The 26,798-nt window shown below is 52.2% G+C and overlaps 1 protein-coding gene across 1 annotated transcript; it reads left to right on the top strand.

Annotated features, from left to right (window-relative positions):
* The first annotated feature begins 997 nt into the window (after positions 1 to 997).
* Positions 998 to 4,802, top strand: MSX1 (msh homeobox 1). The gene is made up of 2 exons (XM_077137113.1): positions 998 to 1,466; positions 3,652 to 4,802. Exons 1-2 carry the CDS (start codon positions 998 to 1,000, stop codon positions 4,092 to 4,094), a joined length of 912 nt encoding a protein of 303 aa, XP_076993228.1. The 3' UTR covers positions 4,095 to 4,802.
* Positions 4,803 to 26,798: the final 21,996 nt, after the last annotated feature.

The raw sequence follows: 26,798 nt of genomic DNA, 5'->3' as shown, positions 1-26,798 counted from the left end.
ACAAGCAGGTAACGAAAAGCCGATGATAGATCTCAGCTCCCGCGCTGTACTCCGCGGCCTGAGCATCCCCGGAGCACCGGGCAAACTTCAGTCCCGCTCTCAGGTCAGGGAGAGACGAGGGCCCACTTTTACCCGGACCAAAAGTTTCGAAAAGTGAACCAGAGAAAGAAAGTGAAGGTGTTTAAAAAAGAAGTTAATTATGTCTATCAACTTGAATATATAATCATGCGGATCTTTCAGCTCTAAAAAGGAACGGGCAAGAAACGACATCAACCCAAATTATTGTGGTAGAGAACGTGGGGTGGGGGGAGCAGACAGAGGAGAGTCCAGCAGAGGGAAGCAGTCGTTGCAGCTGATTGCAAAGTTAAGAGACACGATTTCTTAAGGAAAGGGGCAGGGGAAAAAAGGAGGAGTGGGAAAGAGGGACGATAAAGGCGGGGGTGGAGTGAGAGCGAGAGGGCAGAAGAGAAAGAGCGAGAACAGGGAATGCGCTCCAGGAACCCAGAAAAATAGAGATGCCGGGGCACAGAGTCCGGGATAGGCGGCCCAGGCTTTAGCGTGGAGGAAAGTTTACCCGGCGCCCCCTCCCCTTCTCTCCCTCCCCCGGCCGGGCCCAGCCCTGCACTTGGGGAGCCCCAGCGCGCCTCCCCGCGAGTCCGCCGGAGCGCGGCCCAATGGCCGGCGTCCGGCCCGCCCCCTCCAACGCCGATTGGCCGCCGCCGCCCGGGCCTCGCCTTATTAACAAGTTCTCTGGGGAGCCGCGGCCGGACCCGGAGCCGGCCAGTGCGCCCGGGAACTCGGCCTACGCGGCGGCGGCGAGGAGCCAGGCCCAGCGCGTCCGAGCCGGCCTTCTGGGGAGGGGCGGGAGGCGAGCGCGGGAGGGCCCGCCGGGTTAGGGCCCCGGGCGTTCCCAGAGGCCGGCCGCGCTCCCAGCCCGCCTGAAGCCCATGCCCGGCGGCTGGCCCGTGCTGCGGCTGGAGGGGGGGCCCGGCTCTGCATGGCCCCGGCTGCTGACATGACTTCTTTGCCACTCGGTGTCAAAGTGGAGGACTCCGCCTTCGGCAAGCCGGCGGGGGGCGGCGGGGCCCAGGCCCCCAGCGCCGCGGCAGCCACCGCAGCAGCCATGGGCGCAGACGAGGAGGGGGCCAAGCCCAAAGTGTCCCCTTCACTCCTGCCCTTCAGCGTGGAGGCGCTCATGGCCGACCACAGGAAGCCCGGGGCCAAGGAGAGCGCCGTGGCCGCCTCGGAGGGCGCGCAGGCGGCGGGCAGCTCCGCGCAGGCCCTGGGAGCCCGGCCGGGGTCGCTGGGCGCCCCCGACGCGCCCTCGTCGCCGCGGCCACTCGGCCATTTCTCGGTGGGAGGACTCCTCAAGCTGCCAGAAGATGCGCAGGTCAAAGCCGAGAGCCCCGAGAAGCCCGAGAGGACCCCATGGATGCAGAACCCCCGCTTCTCCCCGCCCCCGGCCAGTAAGTAGCCAGAATCCGGGAGGCGAAGGAGGGGGGCCGGCGGGGTGCGGGACCCCAGGGCGCCAGGCCGCGTTCTGGCGTCTGCTGTTCTCCAGCTTCGGGGTACCTGCAGCCGACTAACTGCAGAGTCCTGGGCGGGGAGGCCAGCTGTGCGCCTCTCTCTGCTGGCACCCAGGAAGAGGGTGCGCGGCCTGGCGGAGGCCAGGCTTGCGGTCCACCTTCACGGTCCCCTCGCCTTGGCCCGGCGACACTGCGGGTGGGAGTTCACTTGTAGAACTGCGGGTGTTGGGCACTTGCTTCTTTGTCCCCACCAAACGACCCGCGCCTCCCTATCCCGGTTACTTCGTGGTTACCCAAACGGGCTGGGTGCGAACTGCGCCGACATCTTCCCAGCGCAGGGAGTTTCGCTTTCTCATATTACAAGCGGGGTGTATGCCCTGTACCCCATCCCCGCCTCTTTGAAGTTTCGGGCACATACTGGATGCTTTGGGTGAATGGATAATTTGGAGGACAGGGAGCGCTCAGTTTCGGGGGGGCGGGGCACCAAGTCAATTAGGGGGAGCCCCCCCTCCAGTCCTGTCGGAAGCTTCCAAAAGATCTCGGACTGGGCCACTGTAGCGGACTCCAGCGGCATATGCGTGTTCGGGGGTCCTTCAGAGGCCTCACGGGCCCCTGGCTTTTCTGCCCAAAGAACACCCTCGGAGATATTTCAGGAGCACGGGAAATTCCCAAGTTTTCCTCGTTTCCTCCGATTATTTTGCGCGGCATAATAGCAGCACGAATTCAATGGCGTGATGCTGAGGAATGATTTTTATCTGGGGATTAAACGTCTTTTGAAAGGCCAGCCCCTCCCTGGGCCTAATGGGCCGGGGAAGGTGGCCCAGCGCTGGGCTGGCGCTGCCCGCGGGAGGGACATTCCCCCCCCCCCCCCCCTGCTCGGCGACCGCCCTTCCCAAGGTCCGGCGGGAAGCGAGTCGGGGGCCAACTGCTTCCCGAACTCGCAGTGGCCTCGAGCAGGGAAGAGGGGGGATGTTAACCAGAGATTGCTGTTTGACTCACATCCTGGTGGTCCGCGAGCCCAAGGGACCGTGCTTTGAAAAGCTCTGGAAAGTAATTGTATGGTTAGGCAAAAAAACCCGCCCCGCGAACTATCCTCGATTTGAAATCACTTTTCCTCCTGAGGATGGCTTCCTCGTAGACAAAGAGTTCTCTCCAGACTTAGGAATTCGTTTCGGGCCTGAAGCCGGGCAGGGGCCCCAACGGTAGGAATCATTTGTTCTAGGTTTTATCCCGCCCCTGCCGTTCAGCCCTCGCCCTGCCGGAGCCCTTCTACCGGGCCCCACCTCACCTCTGGACCCCCAGGTTTAGTTTAAAACCAAGAGAAAAAGCCGGTTGGACACAGCCGATCTCTGCCTTCTGAGCCACATTTTAGAGAAGTGGCTGGGGAGTGGGAAAGACCCAGGAGAGCACCGAGAGAGGCTCCCAAAGAAACCCCGTTAGAGTGAAGTGCGTCCCCCACCCACCCCCATCCCACAGGGCCACTTCATTTATTCAGGAGACCTGGCCACGCTGGGATCTCTTTCACAGAGGGCGTTGAGCGGCCTAGGGCCTGAATGGATAGCACCCAGGACCTTGTAGGAACAAGCTCTCCTAGAGTGGACACTATGTAATTTGGAGTCCGAAGGTCTAGATTCTCTGCCACCTAGCCCTGCGCTGAGCACTTGGGGAGGGGGGTGTTGTGGGACGGACAGATAAGTGTTTGACAAATGCATACAATTAAATGTACCCTTGGGCTGGGCACTCTATTCTTATTAGCATCCAGCCTCCTCCTTCCCTCTGTAGTTGGCCCTGGGAGGAGGCCTGCCCTGAAAGACTTCTCCAAAGGCTTCTAGCAGCCATCAGAAAGGGGTGTCATCTCCTTCCAGCTGTGTTCAGGCTTCTAACGTGGCTCTCCTTTCACCTGAACCTCAGCTTCCTCATCTGCGAAATGTAGACAAGAGTTTCCACCCTGCGGGGTTGTATTAGGAATTGGAGATATTTGCCAAGTGTCTAGCACAGTGCCTGGCACGGAGGCACTCGGCGAAACTAGTGACTGGTGTTTTTACTGACGATTATTCCTGGTTTATGGGCAGATGGTCCAGCGCCGCTCCCTTAACCCCTTGCCATTTTTCTCCCGGCCCCCTAGGGCGGCTGAGCCCCCCGGCCTGCACCCTGCGCAAGCACAAGACCAACCGCAAGCCGCGGACGCCCTTCACCACCGCGCAGCTGCTCGCGCTGGAGCGCAAGTTTCGCCAGAAGCAATACTTGTCCATTGCTGAGCGCGCTGAGTTCTCCAGCTCGCTCAGCCTCACCGAGACGCAAGTGAAGATCTGGTTCCAGAATCGCCGTGCCAAGGCCAAGAGACTGCAGGAGGCAGAGCTGGAGAAGCTGAAGATGGCCGCCAAGCCCATGCTGCCACCCGCCGCTTTCGGCCTCTCCTTCCCGCTCGGCGGCCCGGCGGCAGTGGCGGCGGCGGCGGGCGCCTCGCTCTACGGTGCCTCCGGCCCCTTCCAGCGCGCGGCGTTGCCGGTGGCGCCGGTGGGACTCTACACGGCCCATGTAGGCTACAGCATGTATCACCTGACATAAGGGGACCCAGGGGTGCGCGCCTGCCGAGAGAACGCTGATCTTCTGCAAGCGGCAGGAGCCAACGCTGCTCCCTTGCTCGGCTCCTCCTCACCCCTTCCCTTTACCCCCAACACTGCTCTGGTTTTTTTCTCCGTTTTCCCCGTGTTTCACTTGCCGAGGTCTGATCCCCTCCCAAAAAGTGGCTGGAAGGGTCCTTTGGCGCTCTTCTGGAATCTATGGAGAATCCAAGACCAGAGAGGTTGAGAGATTTATCCAAGTTCCCTAGCAGATTTAGTGGAAGGACCAGGACTAGAGGCCACATCTGCATTTCTGTCCGCTGTCCTTGCATCAGGCAGGACCAGCCCAGAGAAATCCGTATTTGACGATTTTGGAAATGAGAACAGATGGAGAGAGAGAGAAAGAAAGGAGTGTGCCACGGGCGGTGGATTCCTGTTCCTTCCGTTGGAAAACTTAAGGGAAATTCAACAGCAAAACATTTGCTTTGGGGGGGAAAACCGAGATGCATTAAAAGGTAGGTTGAAGGAGGACCTCTCTCTTACCAGTTCCAGAAAAAAATGTACAATAAAGAAAAATTCTGTTTCTATTTAACAGTACATTTGTGTGGCTCTCGAGAATCCCTTTGGAAGGGACTGTGTGTACTATGTAATATACTGTATATTTGAAATTTTATCATTTATATTATAGCTATATTTGTTAAATAAATTAATTTTAAGCTACAAAAAATGATCTCTTTACTAGTTCTTTATTTTTATTTTACTTCTTGCTATATCTTCACCTATGCAATTGCTTTTCAGTTTGACGGCACTTTTACACCAGCGACTTTCAAAGGTGACAGCAGGATATGCAAGGGCAGAGGGGGTGTCTTTCTGAACACGCAGGACAGAGCTAAGTTAGCAAAGTCAAGTGGAGAATTGAAGCAATTACTTGGGATAATTAGGCTCAATTTTCCAATTCACTTTAAGCTGAAATCGACACTTGCTCAGGCGACCCATAACCGACTCTTTCTTTTTTCTACCCTTTTAACCTGTCTGTGAAAACAAAGCGAATCACCCAAATGGTTTGATGACTGTGGACAGCTAATCGAGACAATTTCCACCCCCGCAAACCTGTTTTTCCCACAGGAGGCCAGGTGGGGGGTGTCTGGGGGTGGGGGGTGGGAGGGACGGGTGGAAACGATTGCTTTACTTCTTTAAATCAACCCTGCTGGTATAGACACAGTCTGTGGAACCAATTTTGAGATGCCAGGTTGGGAGAGCCTTCACATCCCCTACTGCGAGCTTTCCAAAACTAAAAAAAAAAAAAAAAAAATTAAAGAACCACTTTACAGAGAAAGCAGGGTGAGCAACTCTTCCCTCCTCGGAGTATCCTTTGGATGTGCTCTGCCTAACAAGCCCACACAAAGTTGGTTTTTTCCTTTATTTGGTAGGCAAAGTGCAGGCTTTCAGGAGAATATATTTGAACAAGTGCCAAGTTTAGCCTCTCGGCTGGTATGGGGTGGGGTTGAGGTGGGGGATTCTGCCAGGATGTGGAAGGCAGAAAATGACCTCTTAGTGCCTTCTGTGTGCCAGGCGCCTCTACTCTTTTTTGGTGTTGGGCTTTGCAGCTTGATTCTCACATCTGCGCACACCTCCCTCCCAGCTTCTGTCCCACCGGGGACAGAGCTTCCAAACATCACACGAGACAAACTGGGTAGCCTTTGGTGGGAGTCAAAAGGGGAAAGGCCAGAAGGCCAAGAGTTGCTAGAACCCGATGTTCCTGGCGATGGACTTGGGGAGGAACGGATGTCTCCAAAGACAGAGACTGCAGCGCAGCGTGGACGTTCAGTTTGGGGTGCCTCAGGGAATTCACTTGCGCTGTTTTTAGCCCCCAGGGCTGGGGGCTGGCCTAGGAATTCCAGAACCCCAGAGCTGCCTGCACCCTGGGCCAGCTGTGCTCGGGTGCCAGGCAAGTTCTGAGGCATCCCGGGCCGGGGATCTTCCAGCCTTGGCAGCTCAGGCAAAGGTTCCGCACCGGCCTGGGGCTGCAGTCTGAACTTGTCACAACTCCCCTCCCTAAGGGAAGAGACAAAAACTCTCAGCCTACTGCAGTTAGGCAGCATCAGACCGAAAGGGTGGTGGGGGTTCCAGAAGCGAGGCCAGAGCCCGAGTCTGGGTGCCTGGGTGCCCTGTGGGGGGAATTTACACCAAAAATGGTCTTAGATCTGCACTCACATGGGCCACTTAAAGAGGCTTGACAGCCTAGGTGAGTCTCCACTTCTTGCAGAAGCAAAAAAGGGTTTCTCTCTTTACATAGAAATTAAGCAGTCCCCAGGTGATGGCACCCTGGGTCCCACAAATCTTCCAGGTTCCTTTCTACGACACTCCTGGCAACTCTACTCTCTCCGGGATAGTACTGAACTTGGAATCAGAGAAGTTGACATGGTTTCTATCCCAGCTTTGCCACTCACTGATTTCTCTGACCTTGAGTAGGAAAGATATCGCATTTCTCCGTAACTCAGTTTTCTTATCTGCGAAATGGTCTCACGAATCTTTGCCTGCTAGGATTTCGGGGAAAGTGTAAACGAGTCCCCACGCGTTGGGTGTAGGCGGGGCATACTGGGTGCCTCTACGTTTTCCCCAAGGCCGGAGCAGTTTCTCGGGTAGGGGAATGGCGAGGCGAGATCCGGTATCTTCCCTGGCCACGGCGCCCGGGCCTCCTGGCTCCTCGGCGCTGGGCAATTTAGGGTCGAGGCAAATTTAGAGCAACATAATTGCCATAATGAGCAACGGCTCCCGCGCTGTAGACGCGAGGCGGCTCCAGCGAGGCGGTAGCTGCAGCGAGTTGGCGCCACTCGCCTCAACCTTCTCGCGCTCCATCCAGGGTAGAGGGGCCCTGTCGCCCTAGGACCCCGCGCGCCGGCCTCCGCGCGCGCCTGCGTCTTTGGCTGCGGGTTTCCTTCCACTTCTGGGCCCCCTCGTTTACCCATTTTTGTTTCTTTTTGTTCAACCTTTTCGTTGCCCCTGCTTTGTTTTCGAATTCCTTCTCTCGACCTGGAGTGCGCGCAGAAGGTGCTCAATAAATGTTTGCTGGGTCGGAGCGGCCCGCTGGTGTGAGGCGAGGGCCTGGAGAGGGATTCGCGGCAGAGCTCGGAGCACTGCTCCAGTTCACCCTCGACTTTTGAACACATTTCCCTGGATTTTCAAGCGAGGATGGAATGGGCAGGGGGTTCCCAGGTCTGGTCATTTAGGGGCCGCTTCCATCTCGCCGAGTCACCGCCTATGGCGCTGGGCGGTAGCTTGGATAGAGAAGGCACCCGCCCTTACTCGGAGCCTACTGTGTGCTGATAGTCCCCGAGCACACTGCCACCTCCTCGCATCCCAAACCACCGCAGATTTTTTTTCAGGGGAGAAGACTGCGGTCCAGAGAGGTGATCTGCCGTTCTTAAGGTCGCACAGCTAATAGGGCGCACAGCCGGGCTTCGAACAAGAACTCAACGCGGGCAAATGCTCCCCCCGGCCCTCCCCACCCCGCCGCGAGCTTCCTCTCGTTTGGAGTTTCACGGTCCTGAAGGACAGGGCCAACCGAGCGCGCGGGTCGCTGCAAAAGGAGTCGCTCGGGACCCGGGCCTATAGCACTGAACTCCACGGTGCCCAGATCCCGAATGAGCGCCGACCCCTGGGGAATGAGAGGGCCGTCTCACTGCCCTACGAGCTGTTTGTGGAGGCGTTTTCATTTTGTCGGGGATAAAAGACCATAACAGGCTCGCGGCCAGGAGCTTGGCAGAAATGGGGTTACCCAGCGGCTGGGTGGCTGGGGCACCCGGAGCCCCGTAGGAGGGAAGAGGAGATCTGGGTCGTTCCCGGCTCTGGGCGCGGGCCGGGGCGTCAGGGCTGTCGGGGACCTGTAGGGGTGGGGTGGATTTGGAGGGTTCACGCAAGGAGCGTGTTCCTTTAGGGTTCCTTTCTCCGCTCGCTGACCCTGAGCTTAGAGGCCCAAGTCGTGCAGGAGACTCGATGGAAACAACTGCTCGAGGGATGGGAGCCGCGGGTGCGAATCCCACGGCTGCGAGGTCGGCGGGGGTCCGCCACTGGCATCTGACGCGCCCCCTTTAGAGGCCGGCGGCCGGGAGGTGCGCCGGACCTGGCCCGGGCGTGCGCCCCGCCGGGAGCGGTCAGGGGCGCGAGGGGAAGCGGCGAGCAGAGACCGCCGCCGCCTTTTAACTTGGCGGCTGGCGCCGGCCTGCCCGGGCCCCCGGGGCCCCGCGGACTCCCCCGTTCTGTCCCCGCCCGCCTGGCCGCTCCCGCCCGCCCAAGGCCGCCACAGTCCCTGGACCCGGGCGCCGGGCGCCCTGGGAAGCACCTGACACCCCCACTCAGGTGCCCACTCTCCCGAGCACCCGGCAGGCGTTCTCCCCTCCCCCAGATTCGTGGAATTCCTTCCTTTCTCCCACTCCCGCGGGGCACAGCGCCCTCCAACCCAGGCCTGGGAGGACCCGCCCTTCACACTGGGCTGCCTTCTCTGCAGCGCCCTCCCGCGGCCCTGCGCTCCCACAGCTCCGGGTGCAGGAGGCTGAACTTGGCTTCCTCCGCGATAGAGAGAAGGCCTGTGTGTGTGTGTGTGTGTGTATGTGTGTGTGCCACACACAACATATATCGCTAACGCATACACCAACACACACCTGAAGCAAATATACGCAGCACATACATACATCTGACACACATACAAACACATGCAGTGCACAGGTACAACCGACAGGCAGACATCCAACACACATCCAACCAACACACACACCACAAATATAAACAAAACCGGCACACGTCACCAATGCACACACCCCCAGGATGTACACACACCCAACCCCAACAAACAGCCAGTATAAACACGCACCCAGCTGACACCCCCAAATAAATCCAACACAGACACACACAGCATACACACATCCACACCACCAACACACACACACACACAGTCATCATATATACACACCCAAGTCACAGCTCCAGACACATGCAATGCAACATATACAACACATGCAACACACAACATTCAACCAAACACAAGCAACACACACTACTACACCCCACATAAAACCAACACACCCATCCAATCAATATACAACCAAACCTCCACACAATCAACACATACATTCCAACAAACATGCATTTAATACACACAGCCCCAGTTGATAGCAGTAAACACACCTCCTCAAGCTCACACGCCGAAGTCCGCAGAGGAGTTCTGAGACCTAGGAGCTGGTGACACTGGCGGATAGATACATAATCTTGGGGGGAGGGGGGAGCTAGTCACAGATAAGGAGAGAGAAGAGAAAGGGATACACCGAGAGACTTGACACGCAGAAAGAGACCGTGACCCCAGCGAGAGGCGGGTGGAAACCACTCGGAGACCCAGCGGCTCGACTCACCCCCGGGACCGTCACGCGCAGCTCGGAGCGCACTGGGTACGCGCGCTGCGAGGGTCGCTGCGAATAGAGGGGCTGGGAGGGGCGGGGTCTTTGGGGGGTGTGCAGAGCCGGACTCCCACGCGCGCGCGTGCATGGGGGTCAATTCCAGGACGCAGTACCTCCTGGAAGGTAACGAGAATTCCTGTAGGAACGCAGAGAACCCTCTTACAACAACTCTCGGTGACTCCTGCCCTCCTCTCCCCTCCTGGGGTCCCTCTTCTGGAACCCTTACCCCCTCCACTCGCCTTCTCCCTCCTCGATAGAGGTTCTCAGATGCCGGGTTTGCCAAGAATTCGACCCGATGCCTTGCTTAGACAGAACCTGGGCCCAAGATCGCGAATGTGCGCCTGGGCAGGGACAGAGAAGATGGTGGGCTGAGAAGCTGCCAGCAGAGGGCCTTGTAGGGCTGCATCGGGCCTCCTGCCTCGAGTTAGAGCACTGGAGCAGGAATCCTGGATTTGGTACTTACTCGCTGTGTGATCTTGGGCAAATTACTTGACCTCTCTGAGCCGCACTTTCCTATATATAAAATGAGGAATCGTCATAACAATTTATTCTTGTCGTTATGGAAATGAAAATGCTGTGTGGGGTGCAAAAAACATTGACTGAGTGCTTGGAAAAAGATGAATTTCAAAGGAGGGACAGTGTTCCTCCCAGGAGGCATAAATGTAAGGGCTCCAATCCAGGTTTATATCTGTCTGAACGGTGAACTTAAGCAAGTCACTGCTCCTCTACCCCTTAAGCCTGGCTAGCAGCGAATTCAAATGCCTGTGCTCTTTTCCTGACCTGATTCGGGGCGGGCAGAAGGAAACGCTCCGGTCTGGCGAATCTGAGTTGGGTCCTGGCAGCAGCCGGTCGTTGGAACTTTGCTGCCCATTTTACAGGCAAGGAAACTGTGGCTCAGGGCGGGCGCTCAGCCGAGACTGGATGGGAGTGGCAGCTGGCGGATCGCAGGGGCTGTCTCCTTCTTGTCCACCCAGCAGAGAGCAGGGCTGCCACCTGGCTGGGGGTCTCCCCGCGCAGGCTGTGGTTAGTGCGGCGGGGAGACCCCCAGTCTAACCCCGCCAGCGCAGCCGGCGCTGTTTGCTGTGTTTATGCGGAGCATGGAGGTGGGGTCCTCCAGACGCCAAAGCTGTCCCTGCTCAGGCCCATTTCTCTTCCTCACCCATCCAGCCCTTTCATGAATCCCTGTCCCTTGCCGCTCAGATGGGTTACCCTGTGTGCGCTGAGCTCTTAAAAAAAGCCTTAAAAAAGGCTACCCCTTTCTCTTTCCGAGGATCCCTCTCCCTGCCTTCCATCCCTCAGTGGCAGCAGGTCTCCACCAGAGAACAGGCAGTGTTGGGGCTAAACCAAGCAAAAGCAAATGCCTGGGGGCAAATTGAGTGACCCTGGGCAGTTGTCAACCTCTTGGGCCCTCCAAGACTCAGGCTCCTCCTCTGTTAAATGGGCACACAATGACCCCAGGCAGGGTGAGAGAGTGGGAGGGAAAGTCCTCTCGGCAGTTTGTTGCATCACCCACTTTCCCTGAGGAGGGGGCTCGCAGCAGGCCTGCCCCCACTAATGTGACAGCCGCTGACCTGCTAAGCAAGCTCCTTCTGCCTGGACTGTTTTAAGAGCTCTGCATGGATTATGTCACCTAACGCTTAGAGTGATGCTTCCCGGCCAGCAGGCACCATCGATATCCCACTTCACAGCGAGCAAACAGAGGCTCAGGGGTTGTGCAGCTGCAGAGCTTCTTAACCAGCCAGGCTTTATGCTGGGTGTTATCACCTCTCCTCTCTGAGCCTCATTTTACCAGTTGGCAGAATAGGATCGCACCCAGGCTGCCCAGGAGTCACCCAAATGGCGTGGAGCTGGGAGCTGGACTGTGACTTACCCGCTCCTCACTTGTTGCCTCAGTGGCTCCCAGTTGGAGTTACGGATGCTGAGATCCCCTGAAGGTGTCTGCAGGGGTGAGGTCTGGAGCCCTGGCTGGAGGGAAGAGCAGGGCAGAGACTGGGGACTGCGGGTTGTCCTTGTGCTTGGATAGTGACAGGAAGGACACACTGCCATTGCCAGTGAATTCAGTATTAAAAGAGACACCTCTTTTAATCCTCTTCCTATGTCGCAACCATATTATTAACTTAAATTACAGGTGAGGGCAGCAAGGCACAGAGAGGGTAAGTGGTTTGCCCACGGCCACACGGGCGTGTAGGGGCGGTTTCCCACCCAATGCTGCAGCTGCCTCTGGCTTCGAGAACCCAAGAAGCGCATTCCAAAGCCCCCACGTTTGAGTCCCCAGGCCAACCTTTCCAGAGGCTCCTCCGGAGGAGGTACAGACGCCGCCCCTCCTTTGAAATTCATCTCTTGTCAAGTACTCAAGGCTGGAGCCAGGCCAAGCCACTTCCCCAGCAGTTCTGAGCCCCACTAGCCGGCCCCTCCCCCACTCCGCCCTCGATTAGACCAGATCGCTTCTCTCCAAGCACTTAAGCCACATCGGACATGGAGAAACTGTTCTGGAAGCAGCCTTTGAGAGATGCCATTCTCAGCAATGCAGCCACTGACTTCACATGAGATGAGAAAATTAAGGCTCCAAGGGTACGTGGTATCTGGCCAAGGTCAGGTAGAAAAGTCTGGGCAAGTTCAGATCCCTGATTTCAGTCCAGTGGTTTTTCCTTCCTTCCTTCATTTATTCTATGGCTTGAATGAGACCAAATCTTCCCTCACCTCCCTGGAAGGCAAAAGAAACACACACACACACACACACACAAAATGAACAGGTATTTCAGGTAGAGATGAATGCTTGGGAGGGGGGTGATAAGAAAGTCCTTATGTGACGCTCATGGTGCTTATTTTGGGCAAAGGGGCCAAAGGCGGACCTGTCTGGGAGGTGACGTGGGTCCTGAAACCTGAAGGGTGAGGAGGGGTCAGAGCCAAAGGAAGACTCTTCCATGCAGAGGGATCAGTAAGTGCAAAGGTCCCGAGGCAGGGCCCAATTTGATGTACTCGGGTAATAGCAAGGAGGCCCATGCGGCTGAAACTGGCCTGGGTGAATTTGGGACAGGGGGCCTATGGGGTCCACTTCGCATTTAGTGAAGCACTCACTTGGGTCCAGCAGCGGAGAATGGGATATGGGCGAGGTAGAAGGGGCTGCGGGACCTGGTAAGAGAGGAAGCGATGGTTGCTGGTTGCGCGGCAGATAAGATGTGTTTTCTACCACTGAAGAGACCCCCACATCCCTCCTCCCCACACCACCAAAGGCCTGAGAAGTTTTGTGGCTTCACAGGGTACAACAGTTCTCGGGACCCACTGAAGCTTTTCCTTCCTGGGGAACTCACCTGGTTTGAGATTCCCCCCATCCCCCCCACCACAGCCCCCGGTCCCCAGTACTTGGCCTGGGAGCACTTGGCCACCAGATGGTGGCCAGCTGGGCCTCAGCTGTGGGGCGGGGTCCACCGTGGACAACCTCTCCCCGCCCCCCCCCCCCCAGGACTACCGCAGCTCCCGACTCCACTCTCGCCCCTCCTTCTGACACCCAGTGTGGCTCCCGCGGTCCAGCTGTGTGCCAGCTGTGCAGGTGCTGGCTGGAGTGCCCTCCGGGAGCTCAGTAGTGCTCCAGGCCCTGTCCTGCGCCCCTCATGCAGCCTGGGAAACTGAGGCTAGGAAGCCCGCGAAGGAAGGGGATTGCTGGGTATTGGGTGTGTACGAGTGCCAGACCCTGTGCCAAACGCTTGGCTTGCATGGTCCAGTTTAATCCAAACAAGAGGCAGGAGATAGGGGTAAGATTATTATCATTATCCCACTGTTCAGGTGGACACACTGCTGCTCAGAGAGGTGAAGGCATTTGCCCAAGGTCACACAGCTCGATCAGATTCCAATCCTGGAAGGTAAATGAGGTGGCCACGGTGCAAAATTTAAGAAGTCACCTTCAGGCTTTTGCTAGTGCAGGATGGACAGCTGGAGGGACACACAGAGTGGACACGCGGCCCCATTGATTTTCTGAATATTTGTCTCAATTCTGCTCCTTGATGTAACTTTCTCCCAGAAGTCTCTGATGCGGCCTCACAGCTTCTCCTTCCCCCTTCTGCTCAGGGAAGAATTCATGCCTCAATTTTTCCTCCCCGTACACCTCTCAGTTTTCTCCCGCCTTCGAGCTCCTGGAGGACGGGCTGCAGCCGCATAGATGTGTTTTTTAAAACATTTCCTGACGTGCCCAGTAATACCTGAAACGGGGGTGCGAGCACCTCCGTCGCAAATGAGCGCTCACTCGGAGCCAGGCTCTGTGCCAGGTGCCTTACCCGCGCCGTCTCGCTTAATCCACACCGTGGCTCTTAAAAGGGAAATATTGTCTTTGTTTCCTTTTCACAGATCGGACAATTGCGGTCCAGAGATGTCAAGCGCTGTGCCCCAGATTACCAGGCAGTTTCTGGGCGAACCCTCAAGAGCTTGGACTCCTGCGCCGGACCCCCCGTTTTCCCGGCCCTCCTAGGTAGATCTCTAAGCGGAGGGCGAGGGGAGGGGGCTGAACCGCCGACCGTGACTGGCCGCCGTGGGCCTTCCCCGAGCGCCCCCGGGCGGCGGAGATTCAGGGCTTCTCTGGGCTGTAAATCCGGCTGCTCCTGACCGGGGTGGGGGCGTCGGATCCGCGCGCCAGATCTGGACCCCAGTAACCTCCCCTGGCCCTGTGGGAAGGGGTCTGGGACAGGTACACCCCATACGCACCCGTGCACGGTGCTGTGCCATGACCTCTGTTTCTGGAGAGGGGAGCCCGGGTCTGACTCCAGAGACTCCTTGACAGCCAGGTTGGAAGGGGAAGGGGCAGCAAGTGAGGACACCCAGAGGGCATCCCCTTGGTCTTCTTTCACATCACAGTCCCCCCCCCCCCCCCCCACCTTTCTGTTTCTCCTCTCTCTTATTTTTAGTATAATTACTCATGATAAAGGGTGTAAAGTGTTTTGTATGGTTCTCAGGACACTGGTTCATTTAACAAATATTTATTGAGCACCTAGTATGTGCCCAGTGGGCTGTGCTAGGTGCAGGGAACAGCGCTGTGACAAGACACAGCCCCTGCCCCTGAGCAACTCAGGAGCAGAGTGGAAGCTGCTGATCCTAAAAATGACAGGGAAAACACACACACACACACACACACACACACAAACACACACATATGCTACCAAGCCCCGCGGCCTGTAAGGCAGAGGGATGTGATAGTGATTGAGGTGTGTGTGTGCCGCTCTGGGAAGGGGGCATTTAAGCCGAATACAGAGGGTCCAGGCCAACTGACCAGCAAAAGGGAAAGTCCCCCAAGAAGTGATGAGTGGGGCAGTGAGGCTGTGACCACTCTTTTGGGGTGTAAAGGCTCCTGCATGATCTGTCCTACTAAAGAGCATCACTGCTTCTAAGTGAAATCCATGAACTTTGTCACCTGGGCTCTTCCTTGTCTCACAGTTCTCAGTGTGCCTTTTACAGACAAGGGCACTCAGGCCCCCTGACTGGCTTGTGGGGACCCAGAGGGCCTGGTGGGGGGGGGGGAATCCAGGGTGCGAAGGCAGTCCCAGGTCATTCCATGACACCCCATGGGCCTGGTTTCAGAGGAGTACTTAAAGGCCTGCCCACTTGCTCACCATCACATCCATTCAAGTAGGCTCAGGCCAAGTGTTTCCAGCAGGCCAGAAATGTTCCAGCACTGGCTGGAAGTGACAGAGTGTGGAGCAGAGGGAGAAGTCCTGACTTTTCCCTAATGGAGTAGCAGTCTAGGGAGAGAGAAGCATTAAATAAGTCAACAGACCTGTAGGCACACATTATACCTGTATGGAGAAAACCAAAGCAGGGTGGTGGGTGGGTGCAGGGTGGCATAGGGGAGGAACCCTTATCCTGCTCAGAGAGAGGCCCCTGGAGAGCTCAGGGGGTGTTGGTTGCTGAGACTCTTTAACTTGATGGTACTTGCAGATCTCAGGGTCTTCTGCCACCCTTGGATGGGATTCTTGTTTTCCTTTTCCTTTGGAGGGGGCACCCATTGCCGGTCTCCATTTGCAGCCCAGTAGAATCCAGCCAGGGACTCAGGCCAGGCTCAGCAGGGTTAAGTGCAGTCTCTGAAATAGTTTTACTGTGTGAACCCGGGACCCCTACCTGCCGAGCTGCAGGGCCCATTCTGATCTCAATACCCCCAGGCCCAGCTGGCTTCACAGGTGTGTGATCTGTGCAGTCACATAGGGCCCTTTGCGTGGGCTTGACGCTCTGCTACTACCGTCGTGAAGTATCAGTCATTTTATCTCTTGTTGTTTTCTAATTGGAGTCAGATGAGTAGGGCAATAGATGAAGTGCTGGGTGCTTGGAGCTCCAGCTCATGCCTGGGTCTGCTACCTGCCCTGCCCCCTCCACCACCTCCCTGGCATGGCTCTTGGCTGCCTGTTCCCCTGTTCCTGGGTACTTGGATCCCCCCTTCCTGCACTTGCCCAGTGACTTCTCCTGCCCCTCATCTGGCCACCTGGGTCCCTGTGAGCAAGGGTCAGGGTGAGACACTTGCACACCTGGCGTTTCAAGGTGGGGCATGGAGGTGACTGTCTCTGCCTTGGGCAGGTAACTGGGAGGGGTGGGTCTCTTGCCTGCACCTGATCCAGGTACCTAGGGGGTCCCAGCGCAGAGGTTGTAATAGTCTTGGGGCTCGCCCCTCTAGCACAGGTTGGGACAATACCTGGCTTTCCTGCCCCAGGTCAGGCCACTGGTGTCGGGGGGTGGGGTGGGGATCTGGCAGCTGGTGGGCAGTGTCCGCAGGTGCCTGTGAGATTCTGTATTCACCCTTGAGTATCCCTGTGCCTGAAGGAGCGTGGCATTAAATAGCAAATACAATCCCACAACAGGTACAGGTTTCACAAAGATTTGTATCTTTATCTTTAAAAACATTTTTCCCTTGCTGCTTGAACAGGGGCTCTGAATCTTCAGTTTGCACAAAAATCTCACAAATCATGCAGCTGGTCCTGTGTTGGTACCAGGTGGTTGTAGCTATTTCCACCTGGAGTCACAGACACTGCTGACCTGGCCACCAGGGCTGACCTAACCACCAGGGGTCTGGGTGCTGACAGCTAATAATCTCAGCTAATAAACAAGTCTTCGTAAAAAGAAAAAAAAATGCCTCCTCCCCCTCCCTTCCCTGTGGACCCCAGCTTTATTAGGAGGTACTCTGCACACAGGTCAGACACTACTGCAGCAGCTGGGGCTCTGGAAGTCCCAAGCTCAGAATCAGACAGTGGGCGGGGCACACAGATGGCCACAGGAAGAAATGGGCCCAGGGAGAGCTAGTGACAGTCTCAGAGACACACAGGGAGGTGCAGAGATTGGGGTCTGGCATGCAGATCTTCTGGCTTTGTTTCCCCCTCACCTCCTGCTTCACAAATCGACATGGGACTGGGAAGTTTCTCCCTCCGTGGTTTCTTCTGAAGCCACCAAGGAAGCCATGATTCTACCAGCTGAACGGATCCTAAAAGTCAGTCTAGAATCCTGCAACTTGAATCCCTTCCCCAGGACTCTGGAGAGAATCATTCAAGACTCTCCTTGGCACCTCTTCTGGGAGCATCGCTTACCCGTCCCCGGTCACTCTCGCCTTTCTTTATTTTTCTTCCTAGCACTTATCGCCACCAGACATTCTCCATTTGTTTCCTGTCTGGTTTTCCCTCTGGAATTTAAGCAAGGGTTTTGCCAGTTTCCTTCATCACTGTAACCCCAGTGCACATCCTTGGGCCCGGTATATTGTGAGCAAATGATCAATGTTTGCTAAAGGAAAGTACAAACAAATTAATGAATGAATGAACTCCTATGCTTCCTTGTCTGTATCCAAGAATGGGATGCCTGCTATTTCAGGAAACATCTAATCCATCCATCTACCCATCCACCAGCTCTGCACCAGGCATCTGTGATGCATTCTAGAAGGATTTGTGGAACACTGACCATGTGCCAGGAACTGGTCTAGTTCTTGGGGTAATTGAGCTTAGCACCTACCAGGAGATAGACCGATTCAAGACTATCGGATTATAGTCTTGAATTCAAGATTCAGGACTACAGCAAACATGCTAGACAATCATTTTAATAAGTGCAAAAAGGCACGCCTGCCCCGAGAGAGGATGCAGCCTTTATCATGCTCCTTTATAATCACCTCCTTATTATCCCCCTTTTATGAGAAACAAATGGGAGGTCAGGGAAGGCAGGTCATCCAAAGGGAGTTGAGTGGTAGAGCAGGGATTTGAACTTGGGTCTCATGTTTTCAAGTTCAGGGCTCTTCCTACTGTGTGCCCAGGGAGGCTTTTCCTTTAATAAGCTGAGAATCTGTGCTCCATCCTCCCAAGTAAATTCCTGTCCTTTGGATGCACCCAGATTAAGTTTCTTTTAAAAAAATATTTTTATAGGGAAATCTTCACACGCATGCAGTCCATACAAAGTATACAATCAATGGCTCAGAATATCATCACATAGTTGTGTATTCATCACCATGATCATTTTTAGAACATTTGTATCACTCCAGAAAAAGAAATACAAAGAAAAAAGGGAAAACCATACATCCCATACCCCTTACCCCTCCCTCTCATTGACCACTAGTATTGGCATCTACCCAATTCCTGTTTTTTTTTTTACACCTCTTATCCCCTTGTGCGGGTTTGAAACTATTATGCACCGCAGAAAAGCCATGTTTTAATTCTGATCCAATTTTTTTGGGGCAGCTGTTTCTTTTAATCCTGATTCAATATTGTAGGGCAGAAACTTATGATTAGTTTATCTCCACAGAGATGTGGCGTGTCCAATTGTGAGTGTGACCTTTTGATTAGATGGAGATGTGACTCCACCCATTCAAATGGGTTTTGATTAGTTTACTAGAGTCCCTTAAAAGAGGAAACATTTTGTTAAAACTTCAGAGCGGACACAGATGAAGATGCTAGGAGAACACTTGCTTCAGAGTTGGCAGAGCCAACATGAGACTCAGACATTTAGAGATGCAGGGCCCAGCAGACGTCACCGTGGCCTTCCCATGAGATGCTAAGTGAGCCAGAACCCGGAGTCGTGTCCCGGGGGAACTAAGTGAAGGCCAACAAATGCCAAGTGAGGATCCCCCACAGGAAACAGGGGCTAAAGCAATGGAGCCCAGCAGCAAAGGACCAACAGGTGCCAGCCACGTGTCTTTCCAGCCGACAGAGGTTTTCTGGACGGCATCAATCCTTCTCGAGTGAAGGTAACCTCTCAGGGGTGCCTTAGTTTGGACATTTTCTTGGCACTAGAACTGTAAAGTTGTAACTTATTAAATTCCCTTTATAAAAACCATTCCATTTCTGGTATATTGCATTCCGGCAGCTTAACAAACTAATACACACCCCCTATTATTTATTTTTTTGTCCTCACTTTTTTTGCTCATCTGTCCCTACCCTGGATAAAGGGAGCATCAACCACAAGGCTTTTATAATCACACAGTCACATGGCAAAAGCTGTATCGTTATACAATCATCTTCAGAAATAAGGCTCCTGGAACACAGCTCAACAGTTTCAAGTACTTCCCTCTACCCACTCCAATACGTCATGAACTAAAAAGTGGTTTCTATATAGGACGTAAGAATAACCTCCAGAATGATCTCTCAACTATCTGAAATCTCTCAGCCACTGAAACTTAATTTTGTCTCATTTCTCTCTCCCCTCTTTTGGTCAAGAAGGATCTGGTCTAACGAAAGCAATCACCAGAGGGCCTTACTGAGTCTTCCCCATGTATCCATCATGGGATGGAGCCCCCGCATCTTTAACTTGAGGTGGGTACTGCCATCTACATAGGATGAGAAGCATGAAGGGTAAGTTCCTTGCTAGGTCATATGGCTGGTAAGTGGCAGAACCAAAGCCCTGGGTTCAAATCCTGATTCCACCACTTACTGAGCAGGTGGCTGTGGATACATGCTTTCCCTTTGGAATCTTGGTATCCTTGTCATGGGGAATAAGAAACCCCATCTTGACTCCCATGTGTCCACTTGACATGATGGATACCGAGGGAACATTCCAGCACTGATGGTGAGCTCGTCTGGGCAGCCCCCCATGCATCAGACACTGCTGAACACTTCGCTTCTGCTATTTCACTGAACTTTGATAACTCACTTTATAGATGAGGAAACAGAGGCACAGAGAGGTTAGGGAACTTCTCTGAGGCTACTAAGTGTAGGAGCTGGGTTATGAACCCACATCTGGCTGACTCCAGAACCAGTGCTCTCATCCATTATCTTGCCTTCCTCTCTACCTCAAAACTTTGATTTGCTAAGTTCTCCCTTCACTCACTGAGTCCTGATGCCTGATTTTTAGGAGCCTCTAATTTGCCATCTGGTCAGTCCTATCCAGTCGCCCACCCCAGACGTTGGAGGGCTCTTTAACAAATTTGAATAGGGTCATTTCACTCTTCAGCTCTCAACTCTTCAATGATTTACCATCTCACTCCCAGTGAAATGCAGAGTCTTAGGCTGGCCCACTGGTCTACATGATCTGGTCCCTTGTTTCCTTTGGCTTTACCACTCACTCACTCCATTGTTACTCCTCTGACCTTTGGCTGTTTCCCTCCTGCCTCAGGGCCTTTGCACATGCTGTTCCCTTTGCCTACAATGCTTTTCCACTGGGTATTTGTATGCCTCTCTTTCTATCTCTGTCTGTAGTGTCCTTCTCCTCACTTTGTCTAAAATTCCCTCTTGCGACTCTACTCTCAGCCCTCAGCCTGCTTTGTTTTCCTTCGTGTAAGTCCCTATGTGACAGTACGGTGTGTGCTTACATGTCTATTTATTTATTTTCTGCCTCTCTCTCACTGGACTCTTAGCCCCATGAGGGCAGTGGCTTTGTCTGCTGAATCTCCAGCAGCTAGAACAGTGCCCTGAACACAGTGGGGCTTTGGCATTTATTAATTAAACAGAGGATTAACATCCTGGTTTGACATGGGAGCAGTCTGAGGTGCCAAGAGGAGCTCAAGACAATGCCTCTTCCTAGTGGTGCAGCTGGACTGCAAACTCAGCTCTCGCTCTCTAGTTCTCTAAGGAGTTCCTTCAGGAGACAGGGAGGCCAACACTGAGAAATCAGCTGCCTTGGACTTGAAGGCTTGGCCCTGGAGGCCCCCGAACCCAGGTTTGGGGAGATAGTTAGTTATCATTGCCTGGTGGGTCTGCAGGATCTAATCCTGTCTTGCCAATCCTTCCAGAGCTGAGGCAGGACACCTCCAGATTCAAAGGATGGAAGCTCTTCCAGGGCTGGGAAGGGCACTTCTAGGAACCGGGGACATTTACTTTCTAATTGAATCCCCACAAGGAATAAGATGTCAGGAATCTTCACAGCCCCCCTCTCTCTGCTGCTCTAACAGTTTGTCCAGACCTGCGATTCCCCTTCTTTTCTTCCCATTTGCAAAAGTTCTCTACATTTTCCTAAGGCCTTAAGTTTTACAGCTTCAGGGGAAGCAGGAGTCAGGAAATAGGTTCAAATCCCAGCCCCTCTCCGACTGACTGTGTCTGTTTTAACCTGGTGTCAGTCTTTTCATCTGTAGAATGGGGATTATGTTATTCCTTGTCTTGTAGGCCTGTTATGATGATTAGATGAACTGATGCATCTCATTTAAGCCCTTGCTTTATCATGCTCTTGGGACTCAAAAGCCTGGGAGGCTACTGCTGTTTCCTGCCCTTCTAGCCTCACCCAAAATCAGCCAGGGTGGGTCGGAAAACGAGTGAAGGGAAAATGCAACGAGAAAAGAAACAGATTAATGTCTCCAAACTGCACTCTCATCTTGTTGATCCTCACTGCTTTGTGATGACAGTGCAGTTGACAGGACTGTCTTTTGCCAATTGAAGACACTGTGGCCCAGAGAAATTGAGGGGTTTGTCCAAGGTTGCACAGCAAGAAAAGGGCCGGAAATAGAACCGATGTTTGGATTTCTGGACCAGCGATATATTTCCATCACATTTGCACACTGTACCGTTCTCCCTTGGATCTGCCTTTGGCGTTACAACTGGCTGGCTTTTATTACTTGGGATGCACTGAACCCTAAGACATAATAGTGAGGTGGGTCCTGTTTTATTGCTAATTTCAAGCCAGGGCACAGCCAAGTAACTCTAAGTCTGGTTTTTACAGACGCTTTCACCAGACAGTATTGGTTTGTGATGTCTGCAAGATAATTATTGAGAAGAATTTCTGAGAAGCATTCAAAATACAGGTGAATATAGGACATTAAACTTGGATGCAATTATGGCAAGAGTCATTTAAGCCATATTAGCATTTGAGTACTTTTCTGTGGATGTGGATGTGGGAAAGGAAAAGTAATTTAATTTCACGTTCAGATCAATAGCCCCTTGAGGTGGGCATGGAGTACCTGTGTTCCAGAGAACACGGAAGCCTATACTGGAGCCCAGAGTGGATAGGTCATTTGTTCAAGGTCACTCAGTTTATGAGCTGGTATCTGGAATTCAAATTAAGTTCTGAGCGAATTGGATGCACAGACTCTTTCGGTCCCACCAAGGAGAGTCCTGAGCCTGAAGTGCATTTTCAACACATGGATAAGCTCTGAAAATACCCTGGGAACGGGAGCAAAATAGCAATCAAGTAAACCACTTATAGGAAGAGGAAGAAAATTAAAAGAAAAAAAAAAAGCAAAAAATTAACAAACCCCAAACCTCTCCTGGTGTTGATGGTTTTCGCTGGAGAGAATAAAGAAACAGGAATCACTTAAAGGGTCCTGAGACTTGTTAATAATGGGCTGGTAAGAGAATGCTAATGAAAAGTTATTAGTCTTTTTTTCCTTGTTAAATTCGAATTTCAAATAATTCCATCTGTCATTCTTTTCTTTTTTTTTTTTTCTTTTTTTTACAAGGAGTTAAAACAAATGTTTTCCAGAGCTCCTAACCAAAATCTCTGTGTGGGTTTCGTTTGTTGAGCCAAATAGTCAGTGCCTTTTCCCAGCCAGGAGTTTTCTAGTCCCTTCCATCGGTTTCCCAGATTTACAGGTCTTGCTAGTTCAAGTTTCCCTTCACTGTCCTCAGATGCCAGCCCTGTCCCCACACACTGCTGGGGTTCTGGGTTCAAATCCAGCCTCTACTTTTTCAATCATTAAAAGTAATAGGGTTTTTTTTCAACTATAAACCATACTTAAATACATTTTCACTGTCAAAATAAACAAAAGATGCATAAAAGCATAGAGCATATTTCCTATCTTCTTCCCAAGGTTAATTAGTTTTTTAAAGGTTATTTTCAAAATTAATTTAAATTTTTTTTAATGGAAGAAGTAAATGCACATAGTTTTAAAGGTCAAACAGTTCTGCCAGACTTCTAATGAAAAAGAACCTTCCCAGAATATAACCACACTTCATGCTCACCCCAGTTCCTCTCTCTGGATGCAACTATTTTCAACTTTCAGTTATTTATTCTGATATTTTATGACTCTTTCTAAACAATCCCTCTATATTGATAATTCCTGATTCTCTGTATTTGACTTCCTACAACAAAAATAAAGATTTTCTTTTACACAAACACCTCCAAATTGTACCACCATCATTCTAGTCAGTGTATCATTTTTGAAGTCACTACAGTTACTACAGTGACAATGTAAATTGTGTTTATAGTCAGGCCACAGTATACTTTCAGTATATTTCCTGTCTTGTGTAACTTTTTGTTTTTCCTGGAGTCAATAATTGCCTTTAAGTTTTATTTTGTTGCCAATGTGCTTGATATTCATTCTTCTCCTGCTCTTTCAGAAATGTAGAATTCAGGAAGCTACTGAAAGAGATGTTCCACCAAGGCTTGAAATAAACCAAACCAAAAGGCAGGCATGGAAGCCAGGAGATCAGATCTAACTAACCCAGGAGAGAGGCAAAGGGAACTTCCCAGGAGATGGGGAAGGGAAATTCAGGCCTGACAGCAGTGCAGCGAGGCCAGCCCAACCAGTGTAGGAAGATCTGGTCTCTGGGAGAAATGATTCCAAGGGGAAAGTAATGGAGATTATCCTTGGGGGGCGTGGGGAATTCCTATTATTTAGGTGATATATTACTTAGAGTGATTTTTAAAATTCCTTTTATTTTCTCTCTTATGTTCTGTTTCTGCTTTTCTCAGAGATGGTCTCAATTTTTCCTTCCCATATCTTCCCTGAATTTTTTCATTTCTGCTGTCATATTTGTAATATTTAAGGGCTCTTCCATGTTCTCTGGATGTTCCCTTTATTTTTTTATAGCATCCTATTCTTGTTTCACAGATGCAATATTTTTAGCTCTCTGAGGCTCTGATTTATGGAGTTTTTAGAAAGTTTTCTTCTGCTTGCTGCATTGTCTTTCCATGAGTTCTTTTGTGTTTGCTTTGCTTTGGTCTTTCTCTTTCAGGTTAGGAGGCATCCCCCAAATGTCTGGTGATCTTTCACAAAAAGCTGACTGGAAGCCATATGGGCAGGGGCTGGGCAATGGACAGGTGTGTTACCTAGCTGGGCAAAAAGGCAGCGGTTTGCCTTTTTCATTGGGACAACCCAAATGGCAATTTCAGTAAGTCTTATGCCTTAAACCAGTGAGTTTCCGTAAAGAAGAATCCTCTAGTTTTTACCCAGGTAAAGGCAGAGAAGGCAGAGCCTTGGCGGCCAGCTCCATGGGGGCTGAATAGGGAAAGCTGCTCCGTCTTACCATCCTGAGTGCAGATTTTCTCATGACGTCCTGTTGACAGCAAAGTGTCAAGCCTCCTCCTTCAGGGAAGTCTCATGTTCCTAAAGTCAGAGCCTGTTTGCGTCCACTTCTCCATCACTCATTGGCAAGGGGGAAGAGCGGACAGGGGCTTCCCGCCAGTCCTACAGCCTGTCCACCCCGCAAAGCTGCCCCCTTCTCACTTGTCTGGAGAGGCACCTGGGCCTCTAATTCCTGAGCTGTTATTCTCTGGTTCTGGAAATGATTGGCTAACTTGGAGACATTCCCCTCAAAAGCTTGGACTTCACTTGCATCTGCTCCACTAAGACAGGGACTGCTTATCCATCAGCTTTCCATCTTCCAACATCTTCTCGACATCTCTTGATCCCTGTCATCTCTATTTCTCTTCTCTTTGCCCTGGTTGGTTAATGCCTTCTAACGTTCTTTGGCTGTTGCTTTAGTGGATTGTTTTGCTTGGACAGAGTGGAAGTCAATGCGTGCACTTAATCCACAAGGTTTACATAGAAACAGAGAACTTTTTCTAGACATTTACGTAATAATAAAGCTTATGATGATAGTGAAGATAGCAATAATGGTTATGGGCTGATCACTTAAATCCACCAGATACTTGGAAGCCACCGCCTTGATAATTAATCATCCAGGAGCTAAGTGGTGTTTTTATCCCCATGCCACAGGTGGAGAAACCGAGGCTCTAAAAGGTTAAGTCGTTTGCCCTGAATGACTGTTTTTACCAGTGGAGGCAGGGTGGGGTAAGCATAGAGGCTTGCATCTGAAGCCTGCCCCTAACCTCTGCCCCTATGCAGCCCCCCAGCCCTGAGGGTGTTTGCTACACCCTCAGGAAGGGACGGAACTCACATGATCAGTTTGTAAGTATTTACCTGCAGCTCCCTTCTTAAGTTTAATCATAGGTCTTGCATATGTGTCCATATCAGCCCATGTAGAGCTTGCTCATTCTTTGTAACGGTGACATGGTATTCCATAATGAGAAATGCTAAAATGTATTTAACCCTCCTACAGAGAGACACCAGTGGCATTTCCAACCTCCTGACTTTTTAACTATGTGACTTTGGCTCAAGTTTCCTCACCTTAAAAAATGGCAACATCAAAAAGGATACAGAATGCACAGGTGGTTCAGTGGTAGAATGCTCGCCTTCCATGAGGGAGACCCGGGTTCAATTCCCAGACCATGCACCCCCCCAATAAAAAGGGGTACATTACAGTACAATCCCAACCCTTAAAGGTGCCATTAGAAAAAGTTTTGAACATGAAGGTTTGCGTTAGAGTGCTTGTCAGGATTCTCCCTGGTATAACTAACTGGGTATCTTGTTAAATCAGGCTTGGTTTCTGCACCCCGTACAACGTCTTGGGTGAGGTTTCTTTTCACTTCAGGCTTAGCTAATTTCTTGCAGGCCCTGTAGTTTTTACTGTAGGGTCATGTGGTAATCACCTGGTCTCCATCCCAGATCTCCCCATCTCTTGAGAAGGGGCCCAGGCATGGGTGTTTAAGCCAGGTTCTCCATGTGATTTTGATAATGCCATCCCAGTGAAGAATCACAGCTCTGAAATCCAGCATGGAGATGAGGGGAAGTCCATTGGAAATCTCTTGGCCGATTCTTGGAAGACGGAGATCTCAGAGAGTGCCAGAGTTGGAGGGATCCTTAGAGGTGAGTTAGTCCAACCCCATTATTGAGAAACTGAGATGGGAGAAGACAACCTCACTAACATCAGGTTGCTAGCAAGAGGTAGAACTAGAATTTTAATCCGAGCTAGAAATTGGAACTCTTGACTCTAAACTCTCACTACTTCTCTTTTCTTCGGGTGTGTATCTCTGAGACCTGGAAGTATTCCACAATTCATAGACCAAGATAATGTGGCCGAACCCCAAGAATTCTGGCTTTAGACTCTCCAAGGTAGAGGAAGAGACAGAAGAAAATGAACTCGCTTTATTTTTTTTACAAAAGGAATTCTCCCGGTACCTCCTCTATACTGAGTCCCACACCAGGTGCTGGAGATAAAGTGGAGGAACAAACAAGGTCCTTGCCATCAAGGATGGAAGGGAAGAGTGGGAGAAGGCTCATGCTGAGTGCTTGCCACACACACTCTGGGAACCACCCAATGAGCTCCAGGGACACCCACTGGGCAGGTGAGAAAACCAGGGTTCAGTGGAGTGAAGCCTTGTAGAAGTGACACAGCTTCACAGTGGCCGTGCCGGTGAGAACTCAGGTGTCTTGACCCATAACTTTGTGGACTAGAGGCAAGGTAAGCAGGTGGAAGCACCTGGCTGGGAGGCATCGAACCCTGGTACTCTGACTTCTTTCTTCTGTGTCACTACCCTCTAGCACTAGTGTTGTAGGGGTGGCGGGAGAGAAGGGCATGCGATTCTGAAAAGGCAGCTTTCCCAGCTCACGTGGGCGTGGGCAGAATCTGCATTGAGTGTGGGGTCTTTGACATAAGGTGTCATGAAGATGTGTGATGTTTACAGAACACCTAGGTCTCTGGAGGTGGGGGTAATGACAACACTAAATTAGGGCTGCTGAGGGCAACTGAGGGTGATCTGAGTTCATTGTGGAGGGACTTGCTCAGACAGTGTCCCGCTAAGTCAGGGTACCAGGCAGCCAGGTCTCC

This window comes from Tamandua tetradactyla, chromosome 19 (genome assembly GCF_023851605.1).
Source record: "Tamandua tetradactyla isolate mTamTet1 chromosome 19, mTamTet1.pri, whole genome shotgun sequence".
In the NCBI taxonomy this organism is placed as follows: Eukaryota; Metazoa; Chordata; class Mammalia; order Pilosa; family Myrmecophagidae; genus Tamandua; species Tamandua tetradactyla.
Note: the sequence above shows the minus strand (reverse complement) of the source record. Positions and strands in the feature narration are given on the sequence as shown.